The sequence below is a fragment of the Pelophylax lessonae genome (genome assembly GCF_965119305.1).
Source record: "Pelophylax lessonae genome assembly, chromosome: 4".
In the NCBI taxonomy this organism is placed as follows: Eukaryota; Metazoa; Chordata; class Amphibia; order Anura; family Ranidae; genus Pelophylax; species Pelophylax lessonae.
In genome coordinates, this window is record NC_138771.1 from 305,001,545 (window position 1) to 305,017,917 (window position 16,373).

Here is a 16,373-nt window from a genome sequence, read left to right on the forward strand (position 1 = left end):
CAAATAGGAAGAGGTAAATCTCCCTAATGGGGACACAGACAGCAATAAAAAATGACAGGTGTTCTAGTTCCTCTCCACCTTATCCAAAGCTAAAAAATAAAAAAATATATAAAAGTTTGCCTTTAGTTACACTTTAAGACATTCCTTATCTTTCAGTGTTTTTTACATAACATATAAGACTGAACCTACCCACTTGCTATCTGCCCTATAGCAGTTTCCCGCACACCCGGTTGAGGGGTGCACATGCGAACCACCATCAGCTCGCTTCCGCTGATCAGCAGGTACCAGGCACTTGATGTTCGCCGGCACCCATCGATCGTTAGGCAGTGGCATAGAACTGTGATCTGCCTATGTAAAGGCAGGCCACGATTCTGACAGGGGGGAGAGAGATGTCGTTTTTGTCCCTGCAAAGGACAGGTTAACCCTTTGATCGCCCCTAATGTTAACCCCCTCCCAGCTAGTGTTATTAGTACAGAGACAGTGCATATTTTTAGTACTGATCATATTATTACTGTTACTGGGTCCAAAAAAGGTGTCAAAAGGCTCTTTGTTTTATTAGGATTACAGCAGTGTGCATTGTGCATACATAGCAGCGGACAATCAAAAACCAGCTCTCATTGTTTTGACTGCTAAAATTTGACATCTCATTGGCCTGAGTGGGTTTCATTACTGAGCATTACCCTAACAAACAATTTCAAAATAGTATCCATAGTAAACTAATTTAAGTTCTGATAAATGTCTCTATTCATGTTATATAGTTAGATGAAAATGTATAGAATTTATTTGGAACTGATATCTGTCAATAGACCAAAGCCACCTTCTAGAGCATTTTAGAATATATGTACTATTATAAAAGATACACCATTATACATTTACATACAGTTTAACACCTTATAGTAGGTGCCGTTATAGCAAAAATTACTATAGCCAATGATGGAAAGTAATGTAACATTAGTATTTATGTTTTTTGAGGAGATAAAAATTCAAAAGATATCTATGGCTATATTACATGTTTTTTTTTTTTTTTTTCAGCACTGTGTCCTCCAGTATCAATGCTTTGGCTGCTGTCACAGTGGAAGACCTTGTAAAACCTTACTTTAAGTCCCTCAGTGAAACCAAGCTGTCATGGATTTCCAAAATAACAAGTATGATTACATTAAACCATAGTTGAATAATTCTGCAAGAAAATCACAAACTATTAAAATGTAGCAATATTTCGAGGCATTGGGCCTGATGTGGGTCTGCCATTGTCACCGATAACATTTCCAACACATTTAAGTTGTGAACCCAGATGTGAGAGCTGAGACAATGACCATTCTGGCATCTTTGGTTTGTTTTGTTTATTGTGTATAGGGGATGGGAGAAGGGAATGAGTGGGATACTCTTCTGGCTCAACTAGGTTTAACTGGAACACTGTACAGAAAAATGCTTGTTGGCGCTGTCTTGACGCCAGCAGAATGCCGGCCAATGCTTCCTGGCGCTTGCTGGTACTTAACCACTTTACCACCGGAGGATTTTGCTGTCTTCCGTCCAGGCCACTTTTTGCGATTCGGCGCTGTGCGACTTCAACTGACAATTGCGCGGTCGTGCGACGCCGTACCCAGAAGAAAATTACGTCCTTTTTTTCCCACAAACAGAGCTTTCTTTTGGTGGTATTTGATCACCTGTGCGATTTTTACTTTTTGCGCTATAAACAAAAAAAGAGCGTTTATTTTGAAAAAATAACAATATTTTTAACATTTTTTTATATGAAATTCCCCCCAAAAAAGATGTAAAAAACAATTTTTTAAAAAATTTTTGGCCAATTTGTTTTCTGCTACCTATGTTTGGTAAAAAAAATCACAATAAGCGTATTTTGATTGGTTTGCGCAAAAGTTATTGCGTTTACTAACAAAGGGAAAGATTTCTGTCATTTTTGGTGTTTTTTTTTTTAACGCGTAATGGCGGCGATCTGCGATTTTTTTTGTGGGACTGCGACATTGCGGCGGACAGATCGGACCCTTGACTGACATTTTTGACACTTTTGGGGTTACCAGTGACATTACTGCAGTAATCAGTGCTATATATATGCACTGTTACTGTAAAAATGACACTGGCAGGGAAGGGGTTAATTTTATTGGAGAGGGAGGGGTTAATGTATGCCTGGTGCTTACTGACGTGTAGGGGGGGAGGGGCCTGAGTGAGTCATGGACAGATCGGATGTCCAGCTATGCTGAACAGTCCGATCTGTCACTCCCTGTCACTATGGAGATCCGCCCGCTGTGTTTACACACAGCGGGCGGATCTCCACACTAGATCCCCGGCGATCGGGGCAGAGCAGCGGCGATCGCCGCTGCTCCTCCCCTGGCCCGACTCCCGCTGTGAATGAAAACAGCGGGAGCGAGCCTCCGGCGGCGCGCAAGCGCCGCCCAGAAGGGGGAGTGTCTGACGACGTTAATACTACGTCGTCAGACGATAACGAACCACTTTGCCGCAGTACTATTACCGTACTCGGTCGGCAAGTGGTTAAACTGTTCAATAGTGCTAGAACTCCGATTTTAACATGTTTGTTAACTCAGAAGATCCAGGACTGTAATACAATTGACTCCTGACACTCTGTTTAGCTCTGAAGTCCAATGACCAACTCCCTCCAGCCCTTCACTGACTTAGGTAGCTCTTTGTAACTGCTTGGGCTTGCTGCAACTCTTAATGCTGTAGACTTTACACTGTACACTGGATACTTTAACTCTTCAGTGCCCAACTGCTGGCGCCCCCTTTACACTTCAGGGTCCTCTGACTGGGCACCTCCTCTAACACTTCAGGGTCCTCTGACTAGGCACCCCCTTTACACTAGCTGGCTCCTGAATCCCTTGAATTCCTGTGGAATTCTCTTCTGCAAACAGTCGTATCAGCAGGGAGCATCGATATTAGATGGGCACCTTAAAGACCACAACATACAGGGGTATACAATGTACGAGTAACAGCAAACACACACACACATCATAATTTGAACTGGATGGACTGATGTATTTTTTCAACCTCACTAACTATGTAACTATGTAACTATATGAACCTTCTCTGGAGTGGTACCCTCTACACTAGGCAGACCCCAGGGGCAGTCCACAGTACTCACGACCTTGGAAGGCTTTCCTGGAACTGGACCCCTCTCACTCCACTAGTCCTCAGCACACTGAATCCCTTCTGCCACTCAGCTCAGCTCTCTCTCTGCACTCTCAGGCAAGCCGCCTGAGACACCCGATCCTTCTGACAGGAGGAGAGACAGCCGTACTCTCCCTCCTGGGACTCTGCTTCCCACCAAACACGCTGCGTCATGCCTTCCCTCCAAACTTATACCCACTCCCAGAATCCTCTGCGGCAGAATCTGCCTTCTGGGGTAGGTACAAGCCTGAATGGGCTACTGATTGAGTTTCCTCCACTGCCCAATGAGAATCCTCTCACAGAGCCAGTTGGAAGACACCCCTCTCAGCAACTACACCTGGGAGACATGACAGCCCAGCTGAAATCATGGCCCTGCTGTTAGGCAGCCAAGGCCCACTATACTTTTACCTAGCACCTACCTGTAGGGTGCTACAAAAAATTATGTGGAAATTCTAGTATTACTTTATAGTTGCATACTGTTGTCAACTCTGTCCTACATTTTGAAAACGTAGAGATAATGTTGTTCTCTCCTTCAGATCATCCCCCATAGTTATTACCTTTTGTATCACTTGACCCTCCCTCCTAGATTGTAAGCTCTATTGCGCAGGGCCCTCGGATTCCTCCTGTATTAAATTGTCTTGTAACTGTACTGTGTGCCCTCATGTTGTAAAGCGCTACGCAAACTGTTGGCGCTATATAAATCCTGCATAATATAATAATAATAATTCTTTCTCGATTAAGTATCAGGGTTTTAACTAATCTCTTTGTTCTTCTGTGTATACAGGTCTCTTGTATGGTGCAATATGTATTGGCATGGCAGGCTTGGCATCCCTAATGGGTGGCTTATTACAGGTAGTGAATCAGCACTTACACAACATACAAAAACACCACTAAGCTTAGTTCTTTACATTAATCCTCATTTATGCAAATGTTTGAAATGAAAAAACATCTGTGCCACCTTAAACGCTTAGTCAGAAACAGAATGTTTGTCTCTGACCTCAAAAAAGTTCATATTTGAATAGTACCAATCGAATTGGTACATTTTATTTAAAAATGTCCAACTTTATATTTGTGGAACATTACAAAATTAAAATTATATTTCAGTTTTTTAGATACTAAAAATATAAAGTGGGTGGCAACACCCAAAATGCCCAGATAATCTAGAAATGGCCTTGGAACTATGCAAGATCTTGTTGCTGGAGTCCTAAGCAACAAGAAACTTGGTTTTAACTCACTTTTGGGTTCACTGGTCCTTCAGTCTTTTGCAGTTTACTTCATAGCTCATGATTATACTAAAAAAGATAGGAATATAATAGAAAATCTTAACTCATTAACATAGCACATATTTAAAAAAACATACAGAATGTTGATCATCTTGAATTAGAGGTTATTTGAAAGCCATCAAGCAAATATAATTAGAACAGTCATGTTTACTGTAAATATTTGCTGAATTCAAACAAAGCAATAAATCTAACAATGGTTTGTATTATGAAGAAGAATAGTACATCTGCAATGGTATTAATTATGTTTCTTTGTTTACAGGCTGCTCTTTCTATCTTCGGTATGGTTGGAGGACCTCTGCTAGGACTGTTTTCTCTTGGAATCATCTTTCCCTTTTCAAACTCCATAGTAAGTACAACACAACAGTGTGTGAAAGGGTCCACAGCCAGGTTATGGTCAGGGATCAGATCAGGAAGTGACTTCAGGCCTATCAACATTTTCAAACCTTGCCAGACATCTGCTGCTTGACCATTCTTGGAGTAATACTGATTGGGTGTGTTGTATTGCCCCAGTCAATCACTATTTTCGTTCCACCTAGGTAAGCCAGAATTAGGCCGGGCATGCTGCTATCCTTGTTCCTTAGGCATAAACATGCATGCTTTCCCCACCTGGGTGTGCACAGTTATGAAAAAAACATTTGTGCCTGACAGCCCCTTTGGTTCTCCTTTGATAAGGGATTTGAGAATTTTCACACAATAAACTGTAAAGCAGGGTATGTACTTTCAGAAGGAAGTGACTGAATTTCCCTTTTTGTGTACCACTGTCTGTTCAACAGAAGCTGATCTAACCAGCATTTGATCAGTGCTCATCAGTGTATTCTGAAAGGGGTTGGGGGCTGAGGGTTCCCGCTGTCAGAATACAATGGTGCAGTGGGGCAGATCCCTGCATTCACATTGCTTGTTTGGATGCAGAGATCTGTGAATTTTTTTTTTCATTCAGCCTGGCATTTGAACGAAAAAAAAACCACGCGTGAAGTATTTACTGCAATTATGCGCAGATTAACCACTTCAACACCGGGTCAACTTTGACATTTCTCACATACATTTTAAATCAGAATTTTTATTTTTGTCAAATTACTCAAATTACAAAAATTGCGCACTCCTATGAAATGGCGATAAACTGAGTTATCCTAAAATCTCCATAAGCAACGGTTACAGGTTACCGTGATGGCGTTAAACAGGAGGTCTGGTGCTGGAATTTTTGCTCTTGCTCTGACTTTCACGGCAAAACCTTACATGGGTGGTGCCATTACCGTTAACATATGTGTGTGTGGGACCTACATATGCATTCACATTTGTGCTTGAATATGGAAGTTTTGGTGCTTACATTTTTTTTTTAAATTGTATTATTTTTTATTTTTTTTCCACTGTCTCTTTAAATTGTTCTTTTTAATCAACTTTTTTACCATTATAACATCCCTTGTGATAGCGTTGGCTAAAGGTACTCTTTCCTGAGAGATCTGGAGTCTATTAGACCCTAGATCTCTTCTCTGCCCTTAAAAGTATCTTATCAAACTGAGATTAGTTTGATCAGATACTTTACTAGTGGGTAACAGCTATTAAAAATCAAACCAAAACCAAAATTGACAAAATCCTCATTGCTTCTGGTTTCTTTCTAGTCCCACTTCTACTGTAAAGCCAATCGCTGGCTGAAAGTTGTGGTACTGGGATCATAGCTGCAGCTGTGGCCACTTCAACCTGAGGATTTACAGGTACATCCAAAAGAAAAAAGTCACAAGAGAAAAGGAAGACTTTAAATATGCCTCTGAGAACTGAAAAAACATCAGATATAAAAACCATATCCATTTCATTATTAGTCCATTCTTTAAAAAAGAGACATTAAAAACATAGTTGTATATGCCATACAGTACAGAGCTATAATAATAGTACAGGTTTTTGGTTAGGCATCATTAGTCATTGGATGGTTGATTGGTCTACGCATTTTGTGGGGATCCCCGCTTCTTCAAGTAGCCTTCCACTCCAAAAAATAGCAGCCGGCAACAGGGAGTGAGAAGCCACATGAATTGGATACTATTGTGGCTGTTTACTGCACATTCAATTTGGTTGAATATCTTATTGATACCTGGGACATTCCATTCTATCTCCCATTTCTGCATTTAAGCCAATCTTAAAGTTACAACATGATATTTTAACCTTACCAGCTTTCCCACCTGGATGTCCCATGGGCCGCTAGGGGAAACCTTATGTGGAGACCTTTCTTCCTTTTGAGGATTTTGTTATTTATTATCTGCCAATACAGTCAGAACTATGTACAGTACAGGTTATATATGGTCCTAAAGAAGCGGGGGTCCCCCCCAAAACACGTAGACCAATCAACCATCAAATGACTGATGATGCGTAACCAAGAGCTTGTACTATTTTTGTAGCTCTGTACTGTATGGCATATACAGCTATGTTTTTTAGGGTCTCTTTTTTAAAGAATGGAATATTAATAAAATGTATATGGTTTTTATATCTGATGTGTTTTCAGTTCTCAGAGGCATATTTAAAGTCCCCCTTTTCTGTTGCGACTTTTTTCTTTTGGATAAACCTATGTCTGGGATGATTCCAATGAGAACTTGATGATACTTTGTAATATGGCATCCAACCCCTGACTTATACAATAGCGATGTACAGGCACATCCTATCGCTCGGTTCACATCTATGTGGGTGGCTGCAGCTGCGGGAATCTCTGCAATTTCCACATCCGCAACTACACACAGTGAAAACCTGCTGTTGTGAGAAAACACACAGGGCCGCCATTCATTCTGATCGGCACCCCCACACATGTAAAAACACAGCGCATTTGCAGGTACAGGAACCGCAGGGAAATCGCATGGTCACAATGACTATGGAATTTTCCTTTAGGCTGGAATTTGAAAAAGGTGCATGCACCCTTTTCTGCGGGAGACGCGTGCACGGCAGCCCTTTCAAATGAATGGGCTGCCATGCCCGAGCAAACCTTGCCTGCACACATGCATAAGTGTGAATTGAGCCTAAAGGAATGAAGTAGTTTAATAAGTAAACAGGGGTTTTCTTTTCACATGATTGGATAATTAAATTAAAGTGAATCACAGTTTATTGAATGTGTAGGCAGGCTCTTGGGAGTCAAGGCAACAGCATTGTTTTTCTGGGAAAGAAATTAATGCTTGCATGTTGAGAAGGAAAGAGAGTTTGGGGAAAGGTGGAGTTCTGTAGTCAAGCAGGCAAGGGCAAACAACGCTGCTGGGATTTCATTACTGCAAAGGGACTGAAATGGGAGCCTAGGAACACACTGGGTTATCAGATCAACAGGTATTTTTCTGTACTTGCAGCATTTGTAAAGGGATAAACATGAGGAAATATGAACATATTGCAGAGATGTATTGAATGTGTACATTTTGTTTTTTTGTATTGTGAGAGATTAGCTCGGTAGCGGGTGTGGATGACCCCTTGGGGGGTTCCTTACACAGGGAGATAGCCGAGAAGTGGTTGAAAACAACAGTGTAAGGTTTTATTCTTGCAATTTTCTTCACACGAGTGCAAGCTCCAAAAACAGCATAATTCAAAATAAACATAAATAAAATAAATCCTTGCCACTGTGGGCGGCTACCTTCTCACATACAGTAACCTATCTACGGAGTCTGTCTCCAACCTACTGTTGGGCAAACTTTGCTGATCCTACAGCAGACACTCAATAGTCCATGTTTTTTTCTTCACACAACAAATGTCCATTTAACATGTCCCTTTTCTCTTCACATAGAACACATTCCTTTGTTTGTCTCTGCACATAGCAACCATTCCTTTGCTTGTCTCTTCACATAGCAAACAGTGCATTTATTTCTTTCCACATAGAAATAGTCCAAGACCTCACCTTGAGTAGTCTTCAGTCTTAATTAATTTCCCCTTCACACAGGAAATGTCCATTGGTTTCTTTTCACATAGAAACAATCCTTGAGTAGTCTTCACACTTGTTACCCTCCTCAGCGCACATCGCTCCAGGAGGTCTTCTCACTTTTTACCCTCCTCAGCGCACATCGCTCCAGGAGGTCTTCCCCATGCCCACACAGCTTCAGGGGGTATTCATCTGACTGTCCTCCTCTCCCCACACGGTGTCAGGAGGCAGCAATCCTTCTCCCAGGCACTCACAGCGTCGGGAGGCACACATCTGACTGTCCTCCTCTCCCCAGCCCACACGGCGTCAGGAGGCAGCAATCAATAGGACTTCCTTTGGACAAAATATAGAGGCCTTAACTTCCTCATTCCGAACAGCTGAAGGCCTTTCAACTTCCTTAAGCCGTCCTGGCTACCTTTTCAGCCGACACCCTATAGTAATTGGTGAATTTTCTAAACCAGGTGGAAATGTATCTCCTGTCCGTGACTACATCCACAGATTTACCTGACTTCCTGTCACAGTATTTTGAAATGCACTTTAGCATTTTTGGTTACAAAGGAAGGATTAGAACCCATAATTATCCCCAGACTTTCGTCAGAGCTGAGATTTCTACTCACTTTGTAAAAATTATTCTTACTTCCTGTGATATGTTTGGGACAGAAGGTGTAAAAAGTTTCTCCAGTGGGTACACCGAAAGCAGTAAATTCCTAACCTTCAAAACACAAAAAAAAAAGAAGGTTTGTCTAGCGTTTCGTTGTAAATGCTTTTTTTTTTTTTAATGTATTGCAGGGTGCATTGACTGGTCTCTTGGTTGGTTTTGCAATTTCATTATGGGTAGGTATAGGGTCTCAGATTTACCCTCCTTTGCCCATAAGCAGTTTACCCAAATTCTTGTCAACTGAAGGCTGCAATTTCAGCACTAACGCTAACTGGACTTTAACAACAGCACTTCCCACGGTGACTGGTATATTGTCAGAAACTCAAGCTCAAGTTGGGGAAAGGTATGTGATATTTCTTTATTACTTCATTTTTATAAAACGATCTGACACATGCATGTACAGTATAGGTTCCTGGAATCAATAGGCATTTCTAAATCTAAGTCTTCCAAGTAAAATTAATTAAATTGAAGGTGTCACGTCTTATATGTGACCTAAGAAGTTTGGTTACGCAAAGATGTACAACATATTATGGGTCATCATAGTTATGAGTCTATTAAATTGGTTTATCAGACAAGCAATTAAAAACATTTTTTTTTTTTAATTTGTCACGTTAGCAAAATCTCAAGATAAATTATTATTATATTAATATACAGGATTTATATAGCACCAAAAGTTTGCACAGCGCTTTACAAAATTCAGGCAGACATTACAGTTACAATACAATTTGCTACAGTAGGAATCAGAGGGCCCTGCTCATTAGAGCTTACAATCTAAGAGGGACGGTCAAGTGATACAAAAGGTAATAACTGTGGGGGGTGAGCAGATGGAGAAAGTAAAAACTGTGTATTAGTTTGAAGCAAGATAGGCTTCTTCAAAGAGAAGGGTTTTCAGGGATTGTCTAAAGATGGATAGATTTGGAGACAGTCTGTCAGATTGGGGTAGGGAGTTCCTAAGGATGGGAATAGCTCAGGAGAAACCCTGGAGGTGAGCATTGGAGAAGGTGACAAAGAGAGCTAGAGAGCAGGAGGTCTTAGGAGGACCGAAGAGAGCGGCTTGGTTGATATTGTGTGACCAGGCTACAGATGTAGTCGGGGGAAGAGTTGTGGATGGCTTTGTAAGTTGTAGTTAGCACTTTGAATTTTATTTGTTGTGAGCGGAAGCCAGTGGAGGGGTTGGCAGAGAGGGATGGAGAACACTGAACAGTTGGTAAGGTTAATGAGTCTTGCAGCAGCTTTCATGATGGACCGAAGGAGGGATAGCCTATGTAAAGATATGAGGAGGAGTTTTAGTAGCCAAGGAGAGCGATAACCAGGGAGTGAATTAAAAGCTCGGTGGTGGCAATGGTTAAAAAGGGGCATATTCTGGAAATATGTGATGTGGCGTGACCTCACTACACTCACTAAAATATTAAATAAATAAAACTGTGCAAATGTTTCAATAATAAATAAATATTACCCATGATACAATTCATAAATAATAAATAAGCTGTGCAAATAATGCAATAATAAATAAGTGGTACCTATGATATGATTCTATGTGATATATCTATAGTATTATAATATAAATGACTATTACCATAAATAAATAAATGCATTAATATTACAAATAAATTATAGTGGCAGTAAAAAATGTTTTTTTGGGATCTCTCATGCAGTGAATTGATCAATAAAGTGACAAGTGCTGGGGAAAAAAACTAAACTAAGCTCCTCCTTCTAATGTAACACAGTCCTCTGAATCAACAGTCTATAACTCCAACCAAAAAAGTGATCTGTGTCTTCTGTGCAAAAGGGATGGCACTCATGAGTTCACACTGTGATCAGTGCTGTGAGCCGTGCTCCCCTCTCTCCTCCCTGCTTACCAGAAGTGGGTAGGATATACGCCTTACAGATTTCCACTCTAGGCAGACATCTCCTCTGGGGATGGGGCTATTCCAGACTGTTCTCCTAATACTTTCTGGACTCTGTCCTCCTCATCGCCACATACCAGTCCCCATATAAATGAAGCAAACTCACATAGTGTAATATATTTTTAAAAAGCTATTAAATAAAAGTATTACACTCACAGTTTCTCCATGTAAAAACAGCTATTTTCTTGCTGTGGTGGATGCTATGACACTCCTGCGTTCCAACCACCCAGACCGGAAATGATGTCAGACGCTCCACTCTCTGCTTGACCGGAGGAGAGAGGGGAGCACGGCTCACAGCACTGAGCAGTGTGAACTCACGAGTGCCATCCCTTTGACACAGATCACTTTTTTGGTTGGAGTTATAGACTGTTGATCCAGAGGACTGTTACATTAGGAGGAGGAGCTTACTCTCGTTTTTTTTTTCACCAGCACTTGTCACTTTATTGATCAATTCACTGCATGAGAGATCCCCAAAAATTTTTTTTTACTGCCACTATAATTTATTTGTAATGTTATGCATTTATTTATTTATGGTAATAGTCATTTATATTATAATACTGTAGATATATCACATAGAATCATATCATAGGTACCATTTATTTATTATTGCATTATTTGCACAGCTTATTTATTATTTATGAATTGTATCATGGGTAATATTTATTTATTATTGTAACATTTGCACCGTTTTATTTATTTAATATTTTAGTGAGTGTAGTGCGGTCACACCACATCACATAATTCCACCTATTGATTCCAATTTAGAGCAGCGCTGATATATTTTGCACACAATCACTTTAAGGGAACATTCCCCTTTTTTATCAGCAGCAGCCTGACAAGTAATTTCACAATTTTAGTGCACTGATCTAATATTCCTAAGCGCAGGTTCCCCTGTTTTTTTTATATTCTGGAAATGTTGTGGAGGTTGAAGTGGCATGATTTGGCCAGGGATTGGATGTGTGTCTGAATGGACAGTTCAGAGTCCAGGGTTACCCCTAGCACCCTTGCATGTGGGGATGGACTGATAGTTGTGCCATTGATCTTTGAAAGTCAGGGGAAAGGGCACGTTGGGGAGGAAATATGATGAGCTTGGTTTTGGATAGATTGAGTTTGAGGAGGTGATGTCTGTTAATAAATCAGTGATGCGTGAGAAAACTGATGGGGTGAGCTGAGGCATAGAGAGATAGATTTGGGTGTCATCATCATAGCAATGGTACTGGAAGCCATGGGAGGCTATCAGCTGACACAGGGAGGGAAGTGTAAATCTAGAATAAGAGAGGTCCAAGGACAGAACCTTGGGGGACTCCAGCAGTTAAACTGTTTAAACCATTTTAAAAATCTAAAATGGTAATGATGATAATGTTTAATAATAAAAATAGTTATATTTAAACTGATAACTGGTTTTTAGTCCTGCTAATTGTTAGCCAAATTGTAAAACGCAAAGAACATCTCTTAGGATTTATGTGCAGGACAGCTTGTGACGAATCATACATACTCTGTTTTAAAGCACTGGTGGCAGCCTATTGACAGAGCATGTTGATTGACAAATTTTAGGCTTAGTTCACTAAGCTTTGAAAAAATCATTTGCCATAACAGCGCTTAATTTCAGCATTGAGATGTGAAAATACCTATGGTAATGGCAAATAACACGCATTATAATTTTTTTGCTTTGGCTTTGTGTGCTTACTGAACATTGACTTTTTTTAGGGAAAGTTTTAGATCAGATTCCCACTCATGATTACACATAGTACCACTCAGTACAGGTAAATTAGGTTTTATACATGCTAACATTTATTAGCACGTGCTCATACAAATATTTCTTCATAAGTTGTAGAAACAGTAGAAAAAAAAATGGAAGACATATTTTTCCTTTGCCACTGATTTACTGCACATAACTGGCAGGTGACTGAACATGATAAATTATTTTATTTAATGTCCAGTTGTATAACTGAAACATGATATTTAGTCAGACAGACACTCTAATAACAGCCCCAATTTTCATAGTCATACCTACGCTTTTCTACTTTTACAGTTGTGCTGGATGTCTAAATATGAATTTGCAGTCCAATAAGCATCAGAGTGAAACTCTGCAATCAGTAATCTAACTGACTTGGTCAGAAACACACCTCCCTGGCCCTATACACCCTTTTATTCTTCAGTAGTAGCAGGATTTGTGAGAACGCTTGTGATGCGGGGTGTGGCCATTACTCAGCTAAGCTTAAACAGAGCACTATGGGCAGCACCTGTTTCTCCAAGACTGGCCATAAGCCATAGTTCAGCAGGAACCAGTTGAATTTCAATCCATCTGTCTGCAGGCTGGTTTTACTGAAGTCATTCTATCAATCAACTTCAGGAAACCAGTCTGTTGGTTTTTTTTTTGTGCAGTCACTTGACACGTACAAAAAGCCAAACAGCGCAAAACAGAACTTAAAAGAACAATAAAGCAGCTATGCACTCAGGGTCAAATGATCAAATCCCAAACATAGTCCATAATAAAATGTCAGTGCAGCACTAATACATAGATTATGAAAAAATATAAAATATAAACAAATGCAAAGGATAGTCACACAACAGTCCCAATGGGTGATGAGTGGTGCTTATAAGTAGATAACTTGTAGGTGACACAGTGCCAAAATCCACCACCACAGGTAGCTCAAGCCGGTCACCTTATTGATAGACCCTTCAATCAACAGGTAGGTCAAACACACTTTTCCCCTCCAGGGTACTCAATATGAAAACAGGAGGTATCTCCTACACACATCCACAACAATGCAGAAGTATCCAGAGAGCTTTCAAAACCAGAGGGAACAAATCTGTCTCTCAATGGATTCTGATCCCAAACTCCTCAGCGATTATAAAAATGGCACTGTAACCCAGTGCTCAGTGTACACAGCAAATCACAATGAATGGCGTACAACTCACTCCTGGATGACTGCGGGTGCCGTTATGTAACTCCTCCCCTCCTCCATACGCGTTACGTCCAGTAGGCAGGACTTCTTCAGCGGAATACACTGGATTATGTTTAATTTCAAATATTGGTAGTTATTTACATCTGTTTTCTAAGACAGTTTGACATATACTGTACTTCTCTAGATGCCCATAGATGGATCAAAATTCAGTCAATTTAGCAAGGGACAGCTGAATTTTGATACATCTATGGCTCTTCTGATCTGAAAATTGACTTGATGAATGCGCTTGTTGGAAAATTTTGTTTTTAACAGCGCATGGAACCAATGGGCTCCATCGCTAATCAGTGTATCCTGGCAGCACAGGAGTCGTGCTATCAGAATACAGTCACACAGCAGAGAGGATTCCCACACCCAGTGTGAATGTGTGGATTAGGGAATCGGTTTGAGTTAAATTAATTCGTAATGTTTGAAGGAAATGTATTGTAAACCAACAGTTTTGGATGCACACTTGGTGAGTGGAAATAAATGATTTGTGACACCCTCCAGTATCCTAAATTAAGGAATAGACTCCTAGTGTTTGAGATTATGTAGGAAACAGGATATGAGGATATTTTGTTTTAAGAAACCATTAATACTATTGTAATGTTTTTTGGAACAAAACTGACTGCAAATTCTTGTGATGTTTATGTTTTTGTGTGCTTTCTTTCCTTTAGGCCTGACCTGGCTGATAACTGGTACTCACTGTCATATCTATACTTCAGTACAATTGGAACAATTATTACTGTTGTTGTGGGAATAATAGTTAGCTTAGCAACAGGTAAAGTCTTTGTTATAGTATAATACTAATGCAACTGTTCTACTGCTAACATCATATTTAGAATGGCATTATACAATTTTATTTTTCTGCTGATGTTCTGAACAATTATGTATAGATATCATGTTAAGTATGTTAAAGTGACCTTGTAGCTACAGGGTCACTTGTATAGCAAAGCATATCTGCAAAAATAAGAGTGCCTATAATTACCTATCCAGTGGCTCGTGTCATAAAGCACCGCTGCTCCACTGCTTCCTAACCACTTCAAGTATCTGACCCTTCAGGTAGGTTGAATATGTATTTTCCCAGTATCACATTGTGGTTCTTCCTGCTGCCTTTTACATTCTGTAGTGATGTATAATCTGGTGGAAGAAACCACAGCGTGTGGCGGGGGATCAGGTGTTTCCCACTCCCCAAAGTATGGACTTGCTGGAGAAGGGTAGCAATAAAGCAGTGATATTTCAAGACACAGACGACTGAAAAAGTAATGATATTCACTCTTCTTTTAGCAGATATACTTTTCATGGTCGCTTAAAAATGCTATGCAAAAGTGTTATTTACAGTGCAAAATAATTTATAGGTAAAAACTCTCTAATTTTAAAATAAACTATCAAAAGTCAGAGGCCCTCAGCCTAGACTGCCTGCCTGGACAAGCAGTTTCGTCTTTGACTGTTCTTCCTTGGAGTCCTGCGCTCCCTTTGCCCACAATTCTTCAACACCCCACCATTAGTGACCACCTGGCAGATTTGCTCAAAGGCCTTTTACATTTATGATATCTCCCCAGCTCTGACCCCTTACTATCCAATTGGGGAACCCGAACTTTGCCCTGAATGTCTGGACTGGCTTTTCTGTCTTTATGCCTCCGGCAAATGTATTTGGCCACACATTTTTTCATGGACTCCAAATGGCTTACTGCCACTCAGATGCGGTTGGACCCAAACTTCTTTGACCAGGGTTATTTTTCAATGCTTCAACTCTCTCACTTCTTGCACAGCCTGACAGTGTTCCTTTACAAGACTATTGACTTTCAATGAAAAGGAGTGCCAGATTGAAGAGACATCCAGACATGCCCTTTCCCACACTTACAAGCTGTAACTTCACAGACCCCCTTTAGGTATCCAGACAAATTGGAAAATTTGCTCCAACTATGAGGAACCCTGGCAGAATGCAGACAGATCTTTATCCTCTCCTTTAAATCATCTATATCCAATATATTTAAAGAATTGGGTTATAAAATCTTAACTGTGTGGTACCACACCCCAACACTACTGCACCATATTTATCCCTCTGTGCCTAAAACGTGTTGGAAGTGTGGTGCTGAGAGAAGGGACATGTTACATCTATTCTGGTCCTGCCTAGGTTTCAGTACTCTTTGGAACGGTGTGCACACGATCACGCAAAAATTGGTGGTGAGGCGCCTAGTTAATTTTGCTCGGGCATGTATTCTGCCTTTATGGAAGTCGTTCTACCTGCCTACTCTATTGCGATTGATCCTTAAATTGAAGGACATTAGGGAAATTGAAGGTCTGATCAGCATGCTGAAAGATACAACTGAAAGTTTTACTAAATGTGGTCCTATTAGCTTGAGTTTTCCTGTACGGATGAATTCAAAAAGGTTCTGGCGGGATAATCTCCTGCACAGCTACACTCTTCTTACATCGTCGACCCGCGACATTATTGAACCCCATTTGTCTGCTGGATGTAATTTCTTTAGACCAGCCTTTTTCAATCAGGGTGCTGTGGCAGCCTGGGGTGCCTTCCGGACTTTTCAGGGGTGCCTTGACAAAATGCAA

The 16,373-nt window shown here is 40.5% G+C and overlaps 1 protein-coding gene across 1 annotated transcript in view; it reads left to right on the forward strand.

Annotated features, from left to right (window-relative positions):
* The window catches only part of SLC5A8 (solute carrier family 5 member 8), a 205,381-nt gene that overhangs the window by 23,480 nt on the left and 165,528 nt on the right, over positions 1-16,373 (forward strand). Inside the window, exons 9-13 of the mRNA XM_082253567.1 lie at positions 1,033-1,145; positions 3,923-3,990; positions 4,681-4,767; positions 9,082-9,293; positions 14,480-14,583. Coding sequence (XP_082109693.1) covers positions 1,033-1,145; positions 3,923-3,990; positions 4,681-4,767; positions 9,082-9,293; positions 14,480-14,583 — 584 coding nt within the window. The remainder of the gene's footprint in view (positions 1-1,032; positions 1,146-3,922; positions 3,991-4,680; positions 4,768-9,081; positions 9,294-14,479; positions 14,584-16,373) is intronic.